The sequence below is a fragment of the Pseudochaenichthys georgianus genome, chromosome 12 (genome assembly GCF_902827115.2).
Source record: "Pseudochaenichthys georgianus chromosome 12, fPseGeo1.2, whole genome shotgun sequence".
NCBI classification, from domain to species: Eukaryota; Metazoa; Chordata; class Actinopteri; order Perciformes; family Channichthyidae; genus Pseudochaenichthys; species Pseudochaenichthys georgianus.
Window position 1 is genome coordinate 18,112,440 of NC_047514.1, and position 19,907 is coordinate 18,132,346.

General features: G+C 40.8%; 1 protein-coding gene across 2 annotated transcripts; it reads left to right on the forward strand.

Moving 5' to 3' along the window:
* Positions 1 to 871: 871 nt before the first annotated feature.
* Positions 872 to 19,758, forward strand: ssh1b (slingshot protein phosphatase 1b). Of its 2 annotated transcripts, XM_034096629.1 has the most exons (15): positions 872 to 1,258; positions 3,001 to 3,038; positions 6,777 to 6,877; positions 7,781 to 7,845; positions 8,141 to 8,262; positions 8,355 to 8,423; positions 10,376 to 10,441; positions 11,395 to 11,589; positions 12,152 to 12,245; positions 12,338 to 12,466; positions 12,619 to 12,665; positions 12,910 to 13,056; positions 13,908 to 14,108; positions 14,335 to 14,965; positions 15,708 to 19,758. In XM_034096629.1, the coding sequence occupies exons 1-15, from the start codon at positions 1,178 to 1,180 to the stop codon at positions 16,296 to 16,298; spliced, it is 2,577 nt and encodes an 858-aa protein (XP_033952520.1). In that variant the 5' UTR covers positions 872 to 1,177; the 3' UTR covers positions 16,299 to 19,758. The 2 variants fall into 2 exon arrangements, with proteins under 2 accessions (XP_033952520.1, XP_033952521.1); XM_034096630.2 differs by lacking the exons at positions 872 to 1,258; positions 3,001 to 3,038 and adding an exon at positions 4,356 to 4,472.
* The last annotated feature ends 149 nt before the right edge of the window (positions 19,759 to 19,907 follow it).

A 19,907-nucleotide genomic window follows, 5' to 3' on the forward strand; every position in this document is an offset into this window, starting at 1 on the left:
AAGACCTTTGAAATCCCATATATGAGCTATCAGTCCTGTGTTTAGATAAGAATAAAACGAAATCTCTCCCTGATTCAAGACTCATCTCACTGCAGGGTGATAGAAGGACACCCCATCTACTCTCGCGCAGTACCGATCGGGCAGGGGGACGGATCGGGTAGTGACATCATCTAGTGTTTATATATAGATATCTTCTACAGATGAATTTTTTTTATGGATTTTTTGTCAAAGCACTTAAGATATTCATTGCTATCGGGATGTTAAGAGCATTCCATGGAATATAACAAAAAGTGTATCTCGAGCCGGTTTCTGAAACTTACCTACCCCACCTTTAAGTTAAACCGAGCAAACTATTACTATTTTTATTTTTTTGTTATTTTTTGTATTTAACTTCTCCATTGTTGATAAGTGGATTGTCACCAAACTAATCTGCAATTATGATAACATCCAGGTATTTTTCTGAAATGTGAATATTAATCTGGTCTATGTTTAAACATCATAGTTAATTGATTTTGTATTTGTTTTGGTCGAACAACACAACACATTTAGTGACATTACCTAGAAGATAATGAGGGGATATTTTAAACGGTTTTGTTATTCAGACCAAATAATTAATCTTGAAAATAACGAGCAGATGCACCGGTAAGGAAAATACTATCTATGTGTTGCCCCTCTCAACATTATGTCAGCTTCGCTGCGTTTCATAACATGAGCAGAATATTATTTCATCAACATTTGTATTTGGGAGTTCCTAGTCTGGCCAGTCACCTTGACAACATTGGCCCAATGACAGAGCACACGCGAACTAGGCCAGCCAATCAGAGGCGCCCGGCCAGGCTGCATGTCATTTCTGCCCCGCTTGCCACCTGCATCGTGTTTTGTTTGTCTGTCTGCGCAGCAGTAGTGATGAAATCTCGGGGTCTGCTGCTGCTGGCTTGCTACAAACGAAGGAAATCTCTCATGACTTCCCGCTCATGAGGACTCCGGTAACCGCAGAGGACGCACGGAGCAGGACCGAACGGGAGCACCGCCGGGGCTCTGGACGCTGCTGGATGAGAGTCTGACTAGGCATTTTCTCCCCGGTGACAGAGACAATCTCGGCGGCGCATCTTCCCACATCCTCCTCCCCTCCCGTCTCCTCTCCTCCGCTGCCCTCCAAGGCTGCAGCCCACCCACCATGGCCCTGGTGACTCTGCAGCGCTCTCCCACCCCCAGTGCAGCATCCTCGGTCAGCACGACCAACAGCAGTGCGGGGGAGGTGAGTGGAAAAAGCCGGGGCTCGGGCTTTGTGTGTGCGGCATGAGGAAACGCCGAGAATGCGCCTAAAGGAGCCCCTATCCACCCGGGCTGTGGGGGGTGTTCTAACACACTGCAGGAAGGGTTAACCCTACTTACATCATTAGTGTGTTTTATAAACTTGATATATGATTGTATTGTTAGCAGCAGCGAGTTGTTTATGGCTACTCTGGCAGCGGATTTGTAAACACAATCCTGCAGGGGGGTGGGGGCTGCTGGGTTTAGCTGTCAGAACAAAGTGGTCATTTTGCTGCTGCACAAACATTTGCTGCACTCAGGTTGTTCTGCCTCCTTGTTATTGGCCTTTTATGTAGTAATGCAGCCTCAGTGTAGGGGAGGAGACTTTAAAGGGGAATGACAACATTTCTTTATAATTATGTTCAGTGTGTGTCCCAGGACACTTCAGTCAAGTGTTCATGAACTTGCAATAAGAAAGACACTTAATGAGTAAAGCCACTGAGGCCATTAAATACTTTTATTTGTATGACTATTTTCAAGTTATTGAGCAAAAAAGATAACAAAATATAAAGGAAAACCCAACATCAGCAGATATTTTTTATGGTTAAAAGACTAAAATACATGTGTAAATAAATACTCCAAAAAGGTAGAACCAATAAAAGTATTTGAGTGATATGAGATTCAGCTATGCAATGACCCAGACAAAGATTGTATCAACCGGTATTTTATATTTTACATCACAATGGAAAAGAGACTATGTTTGTTATTTTCTAGCTTTCCAAAACTGCGGATTCAGCTTTTTACAATAAGAAGTAACATTCTCTGACTTGAGGCTGTGAATCAGAAACTAAACACCATAAGCAAAGCTACCTTTTAAGGACAAACATGAATTAAAGTCAAGATTAAAATGTAGAGTGGTGCCGGATTTGATGTCCAAGTGAAATCTCAACATCAGGGTTAGTGCTCCAATTTCTAGGAAAGTGGATTACATGCTCTGAAGAAGGCTGACTTAACTGAGGCACAAAAACAAGCTGTGAAATTGTTCCTCTGGTGCAAAGTTTGTGTTTTTAATATCTTATTTTTATATTTTCTGCATAAAAGCTCACTATTCTGCAAGAGGAAGATAGCAGGAAGGATTACTCTAAACAAAAGGAATTGTTAAGAAGTATTTATTTGTGCAAGACTCACAGGAAATGCTTTGTTTTCCTGCCTCTCAAAGTATCATATTATACAAAAAACATTTAAAGACATCACCTTGGACTTGGTGAAAAAGGAATTGATTGTTTAACATTTAATAGCAAACTATCACTTTATTATAATACTAAATTATCAGAATAATAAATCATACATAATCCCTTATTTGCAGTACTTGTGCCGTTTAAAAGCGTCCCAAATGATGAAACTGTCCCTTTATTGCACATGAGATCACAACACTCACAGAGGACCAGATGTTGCCCCTGGTACACTTTATTCCAAATGCATGCTTCTTAACATCCATTGGTGCTCGTGTACCATCAGTCATTTCCTGGATGTATTCTGTGGCTCTGCAGCTCAGTGAAATTCGGCCCGCAGATGACCCAAAACAACCGTTACATCTGCACAGTGCAAGAACATGTAACATCCTCTCTAAATCTTCATTTGCTCTGACTGCGGCTCAGTTGTTCCTCGACATTCATTTGACACTGCTGTTGAACAATCTCATGCTGCTGCAGTCTTTATAATCTCTGTCTTGTTTTTGTCTTTCAGGATTTTGGAAGTGATGATGAGCGGAAAAACAATCCGAGGTAAGAGCTTGTTCTTTAAAAACGTGTGCATTTGAACATTACAGAGATGTCGAACTCTACTAAGAGTGTCATCTTAACAGTGGTGTTGACTCTCTCATCGAACTTTTAAGGCTGTACAGTTGAAGCAAAGTTCAATTCAACATTTCCTTTTTTAAATATTATTCTGCCCTTTTTAGTGGCATTATTTCTCATATTATCATGAGATACAATACCATTTTACTTCGATTTGAAATCTGGGCTTCTGCTGATGTTTATCATATGGTTTGTGCTTGTTGCACAATTAATTCTATAATGGATGTAATAGTTCTTTTTAACTTACCGGTGCAATGAATTGGACTGTCGAATAATCATGCTGATTTAAAAAGAATTACTTTGGCAAACTCCTTGTTTTGTCCTACCTCCTGACGATTCAGACGCATCAGTTTGTTTGATCATTTCCTGTAATGGCCCCCTGTTGTCAAGGAGAAAAACTTGTTAGAAGTATGCTATTTACAGTGAAATGAAGTGAAAACTAAAATTGGATGACCATTTTAGTTTTCACTTCATTTCACTGTAAATTGCATGAAATTATGAGCTGTTTTAATTTTGTTGTATGTATGTTTATGTATGTTTTGAGTGTGTGAGGACGCCAGGAAGAATAGCCAATGCTCATGCTAGTGCTAATGGGGATCCTAATAAAGGCTACAGTTGATTTAACAAGGCAGGTATTTTAAATGTTTCTTCTGCTCAGTTACATAACAGACAGTACCAACAAATGTGTCCTGCCCAGTAGCAAAGCTATATTTGAATCCGCCCAACATCACAAAAGTCACGATTTGTGGCAGCAAAGCTTTGGCACAGACTCTGTCTTTGTGCTCACTCTCTATGTGTGTGGGTCGTTTACAGTGTAAACATCCATATCATGCCTTTTTTTTCTGAAGTGTCTACACGAGTAACATGTGTCTGTGGCTCAGTAACTAATCAGGGTGGCATTTTAGGATTCTGCATGTCAGACTTGAGATTGACGCCAAAAGTAACATGCCCACCGCCTCCCAGCGCTCTCATGAATGATGCTATTGTTGCAGAGTGTTGCGTAGGGAGAGTTGATGCACGTGCTGTGAAGAGGAGATAGTGAGCGGAGACTGAGAGGACAGGGCGGCGCAGACTCAGAGACTTGAGGACCGAGAACTCTGTGGGAGGAGAGGGAGGACCGAGAAGTTAAACTAAGAGGCAGTCCTCTAACCAGGGACAAATGCAGGTGGAGGAGATGGGTTGGAGGATGTTAAAAAGAGGAGACTAAATCGAAGGACGTTTCTTTTTCTTAAAGACTGTAAATAATCCGCTAACTACTATCAGGATGCATCTGGTTGTGAAACCTCCTCATAAAGCCATGCTCACCGTGCTGCCTCACTTTGTGGAGAGAGCCGCTCTGACCCGGAGGGAGATCTGTCGAATGTAAGTTCTCACAGCCAAACAGACAACAAGTCAATGGTAGACTTGATAGTAGACACTTTTTAAGAGTTACTCTGCACTTATTGGCAGTAAGGGAGGTTTAGAGTTGGCGGTCAGAGTTGAATAAATTATCATGAGCCTTTGCAATTGTGGGTCAGCTGCATTTTAAAGCTTTCATTCTGGCAGTTTGTTGGTTTGAACTTGAGTAGTGATTTCTTTCGGTGTTTTTCAATAAGAAAAAGTGTTTTGTGTTGGAAGGAATTCATCTGAAAACGTTTTCAAGTAGAGAACATTTGTTCAAGTCAGTTTGGTTCCTTTTTTGCCGCACATATGGCAATAAAGAAATAACTTCAGGTGTGTTTTAGATCTCACCTCTAGATCATTGCTTGGTTATTTTTCTCTGGGAATGTCACAATAGATAGAGTTCTCAATAATGCAAATTCAATGGCTTTCATTACTGGGCAATAGGTGTAATTCCAATTCTGCGATTTAATAGACAATATTTTAAATGAAACTCCTCTAAGATTAATACTTTGTTTTTAACTCAAATCACCCTCTTGTGACTTTTTGACTGTCAAAGTCATACATCTTCGACATATATGTAAAAAGGACCAGTGATGCCACCATGGAGCAGGGCAGCTGAAACAAAAGGCCTCGTGATGGTCCCACTCACTCATACCAGGCTTTGTGTGTTGGTTGAGCTGGGGAATGAGACAAAGCTGCACTCTGTTCTGTGTGAGGAAAGACGCTCAGGCTCTCCTCCTGCTTTCGCTGCAGACCTCACAACAGAGTCATGACCCAGGAGAGCTGCGGCCAACACAGGAACCACAGCAGAGCAAGTTTTAACGTCAGAGCACATGTGGATAGTCGTGGTGTGGCGTTTGAATCAGCGTAGGTCAGCGAACACAATCAAGAAGAGTCCGCCGAACATGTTGTAGGAACACATGGCTGTAAAAGTCACTATGTTAGGACTCTGATGAGCCCTCAGTCCTGCCCACTGAAACAACCACAATACGTAAAGCAGATGTAATTCCCAATTGTGCCATGGTAACTTATTTGCACATGGAAAATGTGTCGAAAATGTAATGAGATTGATTCATCGTTCCTGTCTTTGCCAAACATTTATTAATGTTTAGCTTTATGACTTTAAGGATAAGCTTTTCTTTGTATTACTTGCGATAATAGTACATTTGATATATTTCGGTTTAGAACAAAACAAGAAATTGACAGCCATTTCCCACTAATTTACTGACAATATCTCGACGAAATGATAAATCAATTAATCATGAAAACAAATGACAGATTTTCTTCCGAATATGTTTTTATTGAGCAGTTTAGAGAACACTCTGGAAATTAGTCAGTTTAACTTTTATAGATCCATATAATACTCTTGCACTATGTTGACCTAGCCCACCTTAGTAACCTGTATATATTTGACTCACTTTACTAAAGGGTTGTCAAAACAAAGGTTTACTTTGTTTGTAGGGCATGTCTTCTCTTGATGTAGGTTAATACGTTGTCCAGCTACATTTTAATGGCATGAACATAGTTTGCTACCAATGTGTGAGAAAACATTTCTGCTAATAGGAACAGGAAAGAAAGAGATGAACTGTGATGGAGCAAAACACGATCAATACAGAATCTGGTTCTAAATGATAGGTAAGAATATTATGCTGGATGTTAAAATATGAATATTAAACTGCTCATGGTTGCTTCTAAAGACTAGCTTCCTGTCATATATGAAAGAAATATATATAAAAATAGCTTTTGTAGAGAGTTATTTTAATCTGTGCAGGATTTGTAAAATGTAATTAAACAATGCGTAGCTTTTTTTCTGTTTGTCTTCTTCAAAATGATATCCAAAGCAGAACTAAATATGGGTTGTGCAGGTGGGGGCCGTGGGTGTATGGCGTGCATGGATGAGAGAAAGTATGTGTGCAAACGTTGTTTAAGGTAAATACGTGAAGTGAGTGCTTAGGGAGCGTTCTCTACTCTGACCTCTCAGGTGCAGCCAGTTATTCTGACGAACCCACCCAGGTGGTGTTTTAATACAGTTACAACTTCCTGCTATCAGCCAACCCTGACTGATTTCTAAACACAAACTAGGAATCTGACAACAATGTGTTTTACTCGATCTGTACATGTTATGTAAGCTCTATCTTCATAGGGTTAGAATGAAGCAAAAGGAAGAGTGGTAGAACAATATTAACCTGGTGTGGAAGTGTACTGTAACAAAGGGCAGTTCTTCGCTTGCAATTGTTCAGATTTCAAAGCCTTGAATGTATTTTCCACTTCTGCTTTTTCCAGCCTCAGTGAGAGCTTCTTCATGGTCAAAGGAGCCGCCCTCTTCCTCCAGCAGGGTGGCAGCGCACAAGGACCAGAGACCCCGACCCACCACACACATGCAGGTAGGAGCAGACATGCACAGAACAAGCGTTGTTTCTTCTTCTTTTGGCCATATTCTCTTTGGCACAGAAGATCTCCAGACAAGAGGAGAATTGTCTTCACTGCGGTGGCTTTTTCTCTCTGTGGGTTCGTCTGTATTTAAACTGCGTGAGGAACCCAGAGACCTGCAGTTTAACACAAGGGAGGCTAACAAATCAGTTCAAACGGGTCAAGTCTTATGCAGTTTGCTTAAAGATGTCTCAAATAAATATACAGACAGTTTGTTCCCACACTTTAAATACTTTTGATAAGTGGGTTTGACATCATTTATTACAATTTGATGCTGCTGCTAATGTTTGTCTGCACATGAGAGGGCATGACCATGCACAATCTATACATAAAAGTGTGCTGTAAGGTTTCTTGTCCATCACTAAGTTTCTTTAATAGATGCACACTGTTTACAAGTTTCTAATCTGCTTTCCTTGTTGAGCCTGAAGTCATTTGAGGATAAATGCAAGAGTAGTAAGCAGTTTGTTTTCAGGTGACTCGGGTACTTGCTAACACTGACGCTAAGCATGGCTTTAAGGTCGCTGGGTTGTTTAATTGATAGAAATACACAAGCATATTTCCTCCCACTGCAGAATGAATCCAACAATGAAAGTGAAATGGAAGATCCTGAATGATCAGTCTATAAGTGACCTTTTTGTTTGTCCTTGCAGTGAAACTTGATTTAAGTGTGCTTTGTTTGCTCTGTGTTGAGTTAGAACTTGGTAGCTTATTAGCTATAATTGCACTATTATTATTATTAGCTGTAGGATTATGGACTTACTGCAGTGGTAGGAAATACGTTTCTCTGCAGGGTCTTCTCATTGAATTTCCCCACACTCAGTCACTTTTCTAATAATAAGTCTTTGTTTCACTTTCAGGTGATTTACCTCAACACCTGCAGGTCATGTTTAAGATCCTCCGGTCTGAGGATCGCATTAAGCTGGTCAGTAATACTTGCATACACCCACTTCATCACTTTTGTTACTCACAATATTTACTGTGTGGAAGCTCTAAACTAGAAGTTGTTAATTTGACTAATTTCTACATCAATACAGCACAAGTGTTGATTGTATTACTCATATTTATAAGTTCAATTTTGTTTAGGAAAGTTGTTTAACAGGAGGCAGTCTGTTGAATCTTACATTTGTTTTTTATCATGGCGTCACATACATGTTTGTACAAAAATAGCATTAGGCTGGTAAATGCATACAGTATATTTCTCCCTTTTTGTTCCACAGGCTGTACGGTTGGAGAGCGGATGGTCAGACCGGGTGCGCTACATGGTCGTCATCTACACCAACGGCCAGCAAAACACAGAGGAAAATATTCTCCTGGGGATGGACTTCACGGACAAGGACAGGTAAAAAGTCTCTCTGCAGCCTTAGATTACGCGCAGTGAAATCTGTTTATTAGATCTGCTTAATGGTAATTGTAAATCTTTGTCATTCACAGTAAAAACTGCTCTATTGGGATGGTGCTGCCCCTGTGGAGTGATACCAACATACATTTAGATGGAGATGGGTAAGTGTCCTTTTCCTTTTCCATCAAGATTGAACACTTTAAACAGATTGCAATGTTTTATATATTAGGCCAAAAACCAGTAATATGTTCTTAAAGGGCACACATCAAATCTAATATATGTATTTGTACTGCACAAAGAACTAATATTTAAAAAACATTCAACAGTATTAGAGATAAAGTAGTGTTAAAGTAAAGAAGAATACAAAATGTAACATACATATATATGTGTGCTTTGGATATAAGCGTCTAACAAGTGACATGTAGTAATATACATTTAAGAATAATATATATTTGCAGTAACCTATAAAAACAGTCATATAGTTAATGTATTGCGCTTCTGGATTTTCACAACTGCTGAGTTGTAATAGCCCTATATACGTAAGTAATAGATTACTATTTGAATACATGTGAAAGCAATATGAAGTGTTTATTTTATTCTGCTCAATGAGGCCTCACCATGCATGTTTTGGTTGTGTGTGTGTGTGTGTGTGTGTGTGTGTGTGTGTGTGTGTGTGTGTGTGTGTGTGTGTGTGTGTGTGTGTGTGTGTGTGTGTGTGTGTGTGTGTGTGTGTGTGTGTGTGTGTGTGTGTGTGTGTGTGTGTGTGTGTGTGTGTGTGTGTGTGTGTGTGTGTGTGTGTGTGTGTGTGTGTGTGTGTGTGTGTGTGTGTGTGTGTGTGTGTGTGTGTGTGTGTGTGTGTGTGTGTGTGTGTGTGTGTGTGTGTGTGTGTGTGTGTGTGTGTGTGTGGTTTCTGACCAGGGGCCTATACTGCGAACCTGGTTCAACCTAACCTGGATATGTTTGAGTTAGCCGGTTGGCCTAATCCAAAACATACGCGCTCTCGCTAAACTGTACTACGACGCTGGTTATCAAGTGGATCGCTCAAGCCAGCCGTGTCCTATCTAGTTAGGTGCGCGTTCACATGAAAGGGGTGGTATCTGGAGCATTCGACCAATCACAAACATGGAGAAGCGTACTGACAGCGCAGCGTCGTACTTCCTGAATGAAAAGTGAACTTTAATACTAGTCAAAAATGAAGAAGTTAAACTTTAAACATCCATGACTTAAACACTTTATCCAGGATCAAAGCCACAGAGCTGCACCTGCAAGGTGAATACAGCTGGAAAAAGTGTTTGAATGCGTACATTAACAGGTTTATGATATCACTGCCCCGTCTAAAACACGATCTGACTTTAATTACATTTGTCTCGAGTGTTTCGTCAACTTATGTGTTGCTTAAAATAATACTTCTGCATACAGTATGTGACACTGTGAGTGTTGCACGGCCAGATACGGCTCAGCTGACTCAGATAAGGAGATATATGATACATTATGAAGTGATATGCCGCGGACTGTACTTAATGTACTCTGATCCGGTTACTTATGTTGTGGCCGATATTTAAGTAAGCTTTCTTAACGCTAATGTTATAATAGTCAGATTGCTCTGAAGATGGAGGTGATATTCTATTAATGTTCACGTTCACACAGTCGGTGATTTTTGCCGGCCGTCTTTCCTGCGACGGCAGTTTTTCTGTATTTCCTTTCTCCTGTAATATGACTTGATCGCTTTAAACTCCGCACACTGAGCTCTGATTGGTCAGCAGGCGGTGCTTTCACTGAGTTGAGCTCTTAGCCTGCAACCTAACCTGGTCCCGACCAGGTTAGCTGCTTAGCATATATTACCATGGAGATCTAGCCTGCTAAAAAGAGAACCAGCTTCGGGTGACCGGAAAGCCGGAGTTTTCCCTGAATTTAGCCGGCTAAGCGAAAATCCTGCTTCGCAGTATACCCCCCTGGTAACATTGTCCCTGTGTGCTGGAGGAATGTTCCACTGTTTGTGTCCTGAATACGAGCCGTGCACGAGCCGTGTCCAGTCTGTGTTTACATCCCTCTGATCGCTCTTCATCTCCACTCAAACTGATCTTCCTTCTCCTCTTCCTCTTCTTCCTCACAGAGGCTTCAGCGTGAACACGACAGGGCGGTCACATGTCTTCAAGCCTGTATCTGTTCAGGCCATGTGGTGAGTGAGTCCTCCCTGTTTACCTGAGATTACTGTGAGGACCAGAGAAAAAACACATTGGCCATGCTGGATAAATGTTGTTTAGACTTATACATTAGGTAGATCTAAACATGTGTACTGTGCATGTTATTAAAGTACAATGTATTCTTAAAATATTTCAGTTTTATGTTATGTATGTAGATTTGTGTGCAGTGTGAAGGCACAGAATGCTGAATGTGAGATTAACCAAATTAGCTTAATTATAGGATCAGGTAGCAGCTCCATCAAATAACTGTTAGTAAGCCCCAGTGTTAACATTTTCTTAACTAACAACAGTACAAAAATGTGTGTGTCATTCCAATTATATACATATAGAAAATACACAAACTCCAATTATCTGTCAAATATTGGATAAATATATGTTTGTTTTTTCTATTTCCTACCTATCATCGTCATGCCTGTACGCACATGTAATTTAGAAACTGGAAGTTAGACACCATTATGATTTCCTTTATTCTAGAATTTCTGACTTCATATGAAAATATGTAAAATGTTATGTGAAATGACAACATATGAATAAATGATCAGCTTAAGTTTAAAGGCCCTGCGAAATTCTCAACTTTAGTGTGGCTGCTCTTCATCCTATAGACATGTTGTTTTGATAAATGTATCTGTACAAGCTTTAAACCTAACGCCACAAATATTTTTAAATTGTTAAACTGTACCTTTTTCTTGATTTGGTAAAATAACAAAGAGTATTGGATCGTATTTTTCACTATAGTCCTCATTGTGAAGACTCTATTTGGGCCACTCTTTATTACTGTCACCACTGTTTAATCAAAGACTTCTGACAGTCTTTCTCTATCCACATGCCCCCTGCTGGTCACTTGTCAGTAAGACCAAAAAACAAGAGTGCCACGGTCTTATTTGCCTGATTTTGAAATAGAAAAGCCTTTTTCTCTGTGTCTCTCCAGGTCGGCCCTGCAGATACTCCACAAGGCCTGTGAGGTGTCCTGCCGGTTCAACTACTTCCAGGGGGGCATTGCTCTCACGTGGATGGCCTTCTATGAGAGCTGCATCACCTCGGAGCAGAGCTGCATCAACGAGTGGAACGCTATGACCGACCTGGAGTCCACCCGCCCGGACTCGCCCACCATGTTCGTCGACCGGTGAGACCCTGAAGGCTGCTTCATGTATTTATTTAATCAGGAGAAACCCACTGGGATACTAAATCTCTTTTTCAAGGAAGAACTGGCCAAAGCAACAACAAAAAAAGTACAAAATGTAGATACAGAGAGAAAACAAAAGAGACAACATTTGACACATAATTAAACATAGGTAAAATAATTCAAGGTTCAGTTTTGCAAGGTAAATTGCAAAAAATCAAGTTTGACCTTATTTCATTCATGTAAACCTTTATGATGCAAAACAGCAATTGTTGCCATATTGCTTCACAAAGTATGGCTGTCACATTCAGATTAAACATTACAGTTTTACCTGATTTAATAAACTCTTTATACTTGAGAGGGATTGCTAACTGTATCGACCAAACAGACCAACTGCCGCTCATTTCAAAACATACCTGGTGTGTTTGTCCTTTGTCATGCGATACCTGTCAATGCTTTGGTCACCAGCTGTTGTCTCTTTGTCTTCAGCTGTGGGAACATATTACACTGTTGTGCTAATTTCCATACAGACGGCAGCACTGACGTATTGACTCATTCTGTGCAGGCCGACTGAGCGCGAGAGAACAGAGTGTCTCATCAGAGCCAAGTTACGCAACATCATGACGTATCAAGACCTGGAGAACATCACCTCCAAGGAAGTATGTGCCAAATCATCCTCTAAGTGATGTCTGATTGATCCAGATCTTTCTTTCATACCGTACTTATAAGGATGTTTCGGACTCGTCCACAGATCCGTAACGAGCTGGAGCAGCACATGAGCTGCAACCTCAAAGAGTACAAAGAGTTCATCGACAACGAGATGCTTCTGATCCTGGGTCAGATGGACAAGCCCACCCTCATCTTTGACCATGTGTACTTGGTGAGAACTTTTTTGCATGTTAACTTTTTTTGGAATCATATTTTAACAGTATTTCTTATTTCTTCCTCTATGCTGATACCAACATATTTTATGTATTTTTTGCAAATATTTATAATATTCTATGTATTTTTTTTATTTTTTATTTATCCTAGGGCTCTGAGTGGAATGCTTCTAACCTGGAAGAACTACATGAATGCGGGTGAGCTGATAGTTAACACTACAATAACATGTTATCCTGATTTAAGCGTAGATGTTTTAATCTTATACAAAATTAAATAAAAACTGTACATGTATAATTCTCGCTGTATGTTGGTATTCTTTTTTTATATTTTGTCATCAGTGTAGAAGTGTTGGTAGATTTGTAGTCCCTTTCTACATTAATTTGAGGAACAGTTAAACTAGAATGTAATGAAGTGTAAGACATTTTGTTGTGTTGGCTGCAGTGTGGGTTACATCCTGAATGTGACCAGAGAGATTGACAACTTCTTCCCGGGGATGTTTTCTTATCACAACGTCCGCGTTTACGATGAGGATGCCACCGACCTGCTGGCACACTGGAACGACACGTACCACTTTATGGTCAAAGCCAAGTAAGACCTTACATGTAAAACAAACCAGTGGGCTGGGAACAATCTACATTTATAAACTGTAAAATAAGGCTGTTATCCAGGAAGTGTGCCTCCACAGCACTGGTATTAATAGATATTGTTTAGTCATCATTTTTCTGTCACAGTTTTATTGGCTTGCATCATGTATTTTCCACAATTACTTTTTTCTCCCGCCCAAACACTCGTCACAGAAAACTGCAACTGTTCAAGGTTCTTTATTTTGTCATGCGAACATAGCTATAGTGTAGGGCTGCTCGATTATGGCAAAAATCATAATCTCGATTATTTGGGTCAATAATTGATATCACGATTATTAAAAACGATTATCCATTTACTTTGAAAACATCCATTTATTGAAAAAAGATTGAACAGCATGTTCTTAACAGTTCATTACCCTGAACTTTAAGTTTAATTCAACTGAACAACCAATAAAAAAAATAATAATTATAAAAAATAAATAATCGTTTTATTTAGATTACGTTGTTTTCGTAATCGTTGCAAGCCAAAATCGTAATTGCGATTAAAATACGATTAATTGAGCAGCCCTACTACAGTGTGGTTATGCCGATGAAAATCTTAGGTCACAGGCTTCTCCAACAGTGCAACACAATAACACAGATAAACAGAAACATATAGTGCAAGTAAATAGTAAATACAAAAAGAAAAATAGTCTTAGCATTTTAACCTGAAGTGTAAATAATAAAGATAAGCTAAAGTTGAGACATGTGTAGTGCATATCACAGACTCATACTTTAATATCTATTACACTGTCCTAGCTATCACCAACAAGATCCATATAATGGGATTTAAAGGGTTTTGTTTGTGTCCAATAGGAAGAACAACTCAAAGTGCCTGGTGCACTGTAAGATGGGGGTGAGCCGGTCTGCCTCTACGGTTATTGCCTACGCAATGAAGGAGTTTGGCTGGCCTCTGGAGAAAGCCTACAACTTTGTCAAGCAGAAACGGAGCATAGCTCAGCCAAATGCTAGTTTCATGAGGCAGCTGGCGGAGTACGAGGGAATCCTGGATGCAAGGTAAGCAGCTCTAAAGTTTCACTGAGGTTTGCACTTGACTCACTGATGCAGTCACCTGAGTGTTATTTTACTTGAATGCAGCGATGAGGTTGATACTGAATTACACAATGCTCCTTTCTTTAAAGCTAAAAGCACTTAACACATGCTGATGGAAATACAATGTAATTGCGCTTTCGTTTCGTTTATTTTCTACACATGTAAACAAGAGTGTACTTTGCCTTCATAGTAAACAGCGCCACAACAAGCTATGGAGGCCTGAATCCGATGAGGGTTCGGATGATTTGCAAGCCTCCGGTGGGGGGGAGGGGACGCCAGTGCTCAGAGGGGAAGAAGCCTGGGGGGGCTGCGGGGCCTCTCCCTGCAGGGGAGGCACGGGTCTGGAAATGGAGCCCCTCGACTCTCTGAACTATAATTATTACTTCAGACGTTTGTCAGACTCTGCACTGGACAGCGAGCCCTCCACCCCGGTGCGGGGGCCCCCCCTGCTGGGCATGGAGAGAGTTTTCATTGAGATTGAAGACGTGGAGAGGGATGCTCTATTGGAGGACGAGGGTTTCCCCATGGCCCATCTCGCCCTGCCTGGGGGGGGCACGGCGGCTCAGACGTGTGGCCGCCTCGATCCCCTGGAGGACATGAGACACAGGCTCGAGATCAGCACTTTGGAGGAAGAGGATGAGGAAGAGGCCAAGAAAGAGGAAGCTGAGATGGCGGCCTTGGCTCAAACACCTGGAGGTTCAGACGGGAAAAGGCCAGGGGACGATGATTCGACAGAGGAAGGACGGTTAGGACTCGCCAACCTGAACACCAACAACAGCAACCGCCTAGCCGCCAAGCGCAGCTGCCCTGCTGCTTTTAACGTGAGTTATATGAATGACTCCATTAAGTGTGGTGAAGTTTTGTGTTGAGCATCTTTTTTTAAACGGCTTTAAAGTTCTCCTATCATGCTAAATGCACTTTTTTACGTCTTTTATACATAAATATGTGTCCCCGGTATGTGAGGTAACTCAAAACTCTCTCAAAATGGGGGTACAATGGAGCTGATCCAGATTTGCGTCCGATATGACGTAATATCGGAAATGTGGGCCCACGCCCCTATCAGAAACTTTGCTATCAGCAAACAATGCGCGACATGTTTTGGACGTAATATGGTCTTTGTTTACATTAGCAAGTATCGCTAACACTCAGAGCTAACCTGTACTGGAGAGATTACATGTGTAAAAAAAGCATTTGAGCTCCATACTGTTTCAGAAATAATCCTTGAAGTGGTTTTGAACATGATATGGCGTTTCATCACGGCAGCATTTAGCTGGCTATCTGCCGGTATAATTCTGAGCTGGCATTCGCTTTTTTAAAGCTAAGGACCCCGAACCTGCAGTTCTCTAACAGGGCTGAAATAGAGGGATATGAGGGATGTCTAAAATGCATGATTTGTTTGGTATCATAGACATGTTTTTTTATGTATTTGTATATATCGGAGTCCCATAATATATGCCTAAAGAAAATAGCATGATAGGAGATCTTTAATGTCAGAAGAAAATGTATGCATTTCAAATATTTTGAATGCCACTGACCATACACTATGTATATTACTCCCTTTAGGACAGTGCTAGTGCTGGAAACCCTTTAAAAGTGAAGCCCTCCTATCAGTCCTGTAAAGACTGCCTGCGTCTACCACAAGGGCGGCGCTGCGACCGTCCAGCAGGGGGCCGTTCCCACCGCCTTAACCCCAACCGCCACTGCACTGTCCCCACCATATGCATAGATCCGCCCGGGACCCATTTTGGCTCTTCTTCAATTCTGCACTCTCTGCAAGCCATTGCACCAAAAACAGTCCAGCCCTGTAGTCATCTATACCGCTGTGTCACCTGCACCCCCAGTATGCCCCTCACCCACCGCCAGAAGCTGGTCTCACCCATGAGTGTGGAGACAGAGGACATGGACCAACCACAGGGGGGCGGCCTGGGTGTGGAAATGTCAAGGGTGGGTGCAGGGGCCATCGGTGCTGCTGAAGGTTTGGAGTTACAGCCCGGCGGTGCAGTGGAGCTCCAGCAGCAGGCTCTGGCTCAGCTGCACAGGCCAGGACTGGGGATTGAGTTTGGTCTGGAGCTGATGCGACAGAGGGCCGAGCAGCTGGACCAGATGCCCAGCCTGGCCATGGAGGGCCAGCTCCCTGTTGGGCCCCTGCCTTAATACAGTGGCCACGGACATGGATGAGATTGAAGGAGGAGGCTTACCACGGCCTCCAGCTGGTACACTATGATGGCCTTTAAGATGACTGCCACTGTGGTGTTGTACTAGAAGTGAAGCTCTGCTGTCATGTCCTGGCCTCATAGCTGTACGGTCACAACGGCCCTCTCTGCATCTCCAGAGAGCATCCTGTCATTGTCTCCTGGCACTAAGATCCAGGTGAGGCTTGTTGTTTTAAAAATACGCTAAAGGCTTGAATGCTTCTAGCCAGGTAAGGACTGAAGACTCTCCCGTGTCCTTCCACTTGTCCAATAGACCGGATTAAGGCCCATCTGCCGACCCCACACCACACACAGGATCATCACACTTCCCCACAGCCCTGTGGAGACGAGCGTTACGCTGCCATTTTCCTCCCAAACAGAAATGTCTATCATATTTCTCAGTCAAGAGACAGTGGTGGTTGTTCCTTTCTAACTGCTGAGAAAGCTAAAGCTAGCACTTCTGATTTTGACGGAAAGAAAAAAAGCTGAAGTAAGAGGCTTCTGTCAGTGTACTGTATGTTTTTCAATCTGATTCATCAACAGTGTTCACGAAGGAGCTCAATGAATGTTTGCAGTTGAGCCAGTTTGATTGCATTCAGAATGTCCTTACCACTGATAGGTGAATCCTCACTAACCTTCACTTATATTTTCCATGCTGCAGCTGCTTTTGCATCACGATTCAAGAAAGGGCATTTCATGTGGAAGCATAATCATTTTTTAAAAGGATGTGAGCCTTTTTATGCCTCTTTGTAAAGCGTCGTACCTCGGACCAAAAGCATCTTGAACTGTTTTGGTCAAAGACTCTTTTGTTGTTTTCTGCTCAGCGGTTAAAGTTAACATACTTAGCGTTCTTACTTTTGCCCCATGCATGTCTCTGCAGTATTACAAAACATATCCTCGACATGCTTATACAGAAAACATGTTTAGGTTGAATTTTTGGAAAACTAAAAACAACTTTTGGCAGTACATTTGTCATTAAAGTGACTACAATCATATCTAATCACTAATTGAATCAAATCTAACCCCTTGGAGAATGACAGAACATTTAATTCAGCTATCAGGAAACCTTAAGAAGCTTAAAATGTGATTTTATTGTTCACTCTGATTCTGTTTTTGATTACTTCCCGATATAACAAAAGCCATATCATAGTGCCAGGTCCACTTAATCACCTTTTCTGATTTGAAGTCTTGTCTTACTTTCTTACCTAGTCTGCATCTGGGTTATTAATCTGAGAGGCTCCCAGTTCAATTTTTAGTAACATGTTGAAAAACCACAGGCTAACTTTCCTTAAACCCAAAATCATTTGCAAAGGCACGCAAATCATGTAAAAATTCAGCACTTGAGCACAATTTTAGTATCCATTCACACAGTTCACATTTCTGATCTACAGCTATCAAATTAATGTAAGACCAGTAAAGCAGAAACAACTATCAAGGTTTCATTATTAGCTTGCAGTGTCCATCCTTGTGAGTGTAGTTTATTTGAACTAATAATAATATTATAATTCTGACTTTCAAATTACTAGATAAATATTTATATTTAAAGTTTGAAAATTATACTATATTTCCTTTATTTAAATTCAGAAAAAGTAAAGAAAATGGCTTCCTCAGAAGTAAATTCCTCATCTGTACTTTTGTTAATTTTCTATATGTTAAGACGGCTTGAGGCATGTTTTTTTTTAAATTGTGCCACCAATCCAAAGTTGCTGTGCCACAAGGTTTTGCTCTACAATCTCCTCTGTTTGGTTGATGTGGTGTTCCTGCTGTTTTTGGCACGCTGGGTGTGCTAGAATAGTACTGAATGATGCGGGTTTGAACGCAGGAAAAGCACATTTGAGTGTTATCACTGTGTTTGAAGAACTGAGTGCTTCAGAAGAAATGAAAACTGTGCAAGGAATGAATGCAAATTATGTATTCATCTTTAACCATGGGGTTATTGGAATTGTTTTTGTACATTTAGCTTTTTAGTTAGATCAGTAGAACCGTCAATGCATCCTCTGTTCCCGTTCCTCCCCTGAAAACCAGGGAGCTGCAGGTTTGCTCCGCTAGTTGGATTAACATAATTTGGTTTTGCCTGTTCTTTCCCTCACGTGAGCATGATTCAACCTTGGGCACTTACAAAGTTGTTGACAGCATCTGATACCACACACATTTGAAACCATGTCAAAAATGCTACATAAGTTGTTAAAAAAAGAAGCGAAAATATCAACAGAATGACAACCTAGAGACATTATGTGTGGTATCAATCTGGTCATCTGACTCCCAGCAAATAAGCGTATTTCCCAAAATGTTGAACTCTTCCTTTGATACATTATACATATGATTCCAATAGTTGTTCTCAGTATGTTGACAGGTGGGCCTCTGCTTGGCATCCACGTGATGCTTTTGGCACTAAATCCTTTTCCACAGCACTAAGTTTGGTTGTTTGCTTCATGTTTTCAACTTGTGTTTGTATTTAAGTGCCTTAACCTCGGCCTTAGCTCTGTCATAAAGCATCACAGGCATTGCGAACGTTTCTGTGAGTATGTTGATGGTCTTGCTTTTTGTCCATTACTTAACCTCACTCCAAATAATAAACCCTGCTCCCTGCAATGTATAACTCGGCACAAAATAATAATGTATGCAAAAGCTCATGCACAGCGGCCTCCTCCACCCCCAGTACACGCATACTTGATGGACTTCCATTTATTAATAGCCTATAATAATATTGTATTTGTTTATTGTTAAAACGTGCGGTACACTGTATTGGTTCAATAGCTGGCTGAAGAACCTTACTTGCTGGAATGAGAACTATCATTTACATTAGATAGGATGGATTTCAGCCTCTGAAATTTAGTCTGTATATATTTTTCTCTACAATTTGCTATTGAATACATTAGCTTGCAGATGTGGTCAATATAAAGAAAAGCACTGATAATGCTACTGTGTATTGAGAAGTACTCATAAAGTTATTGTTTGTACCACAGCAAAAGAAAAAAAAATCGGGCCATCTCTAATTTAGGCGAATGTCTTCAAGCTCTATGAAAAATGGCAACTATTTAATTATTTTATTGCATTATTCCCAGGCAGCAGGCATCAAACTGACAATCCTACTTAAGAGCCAGACATTAAGGACATTGTGTGGAAAGATATTAAGACATAGTGTCATTTAAAAAGGGGGATCCAGGCATTTATAGAGCACAAGTCTGCCCCAAAGCATGTGAGGTTGAAGTGGAAAATGTGGAACATGAAAAACCTACCTGGGAGTAAGATTTTGTTACGTTTATTGTTTTTTTGTTAACTTCTGTGTACTGTACTGTACATTGCCAATGTTCATGTGTAATGCACTTTTTTTTACATTTTGTTAAAATGATGTCCAGTCTAATGTTTATCATGGAAATAAACCATTTCCTCTGCATAATCTCATCATTCAGTTAAGTGTTCTCGCTGCATTAACACTGTTTTCATTGTAAAAACATATTTTGATTAAAGAGCTGATCTATATTTAGATTCCCTATAGAACTTATACAACATACCTTTATTGAAATATACTGTACAACTTGTTTTATGTGAATCATCTCTGTCTGCCCCT

Excerpts from the sequence above, each read along its gene's own strand:
- ssh1b (XM_034096629.1), top strand. The coding sequence starts at position 1,178 with ATGGCCCTGGTGACTCTGCAGCGCTCTCCCACCCCCAGTGCAGCATCC. Across the intron at positions 7,846-8,140 it reads CTGAGGATCGCATTAAGCTG|GCTGTACGGTTGGAGAGCGG; the intron begins GTCAGTAATACT and ends TTTGTTCCACAG. Across the intron at positions 13,057-13,907 it reads CACTTTATGGTCAAAGCCAA|GAAGAACAACTCAAAGTGCC; the intron begins GTAAGACCTTAC and ends TGTGTCCAATAG.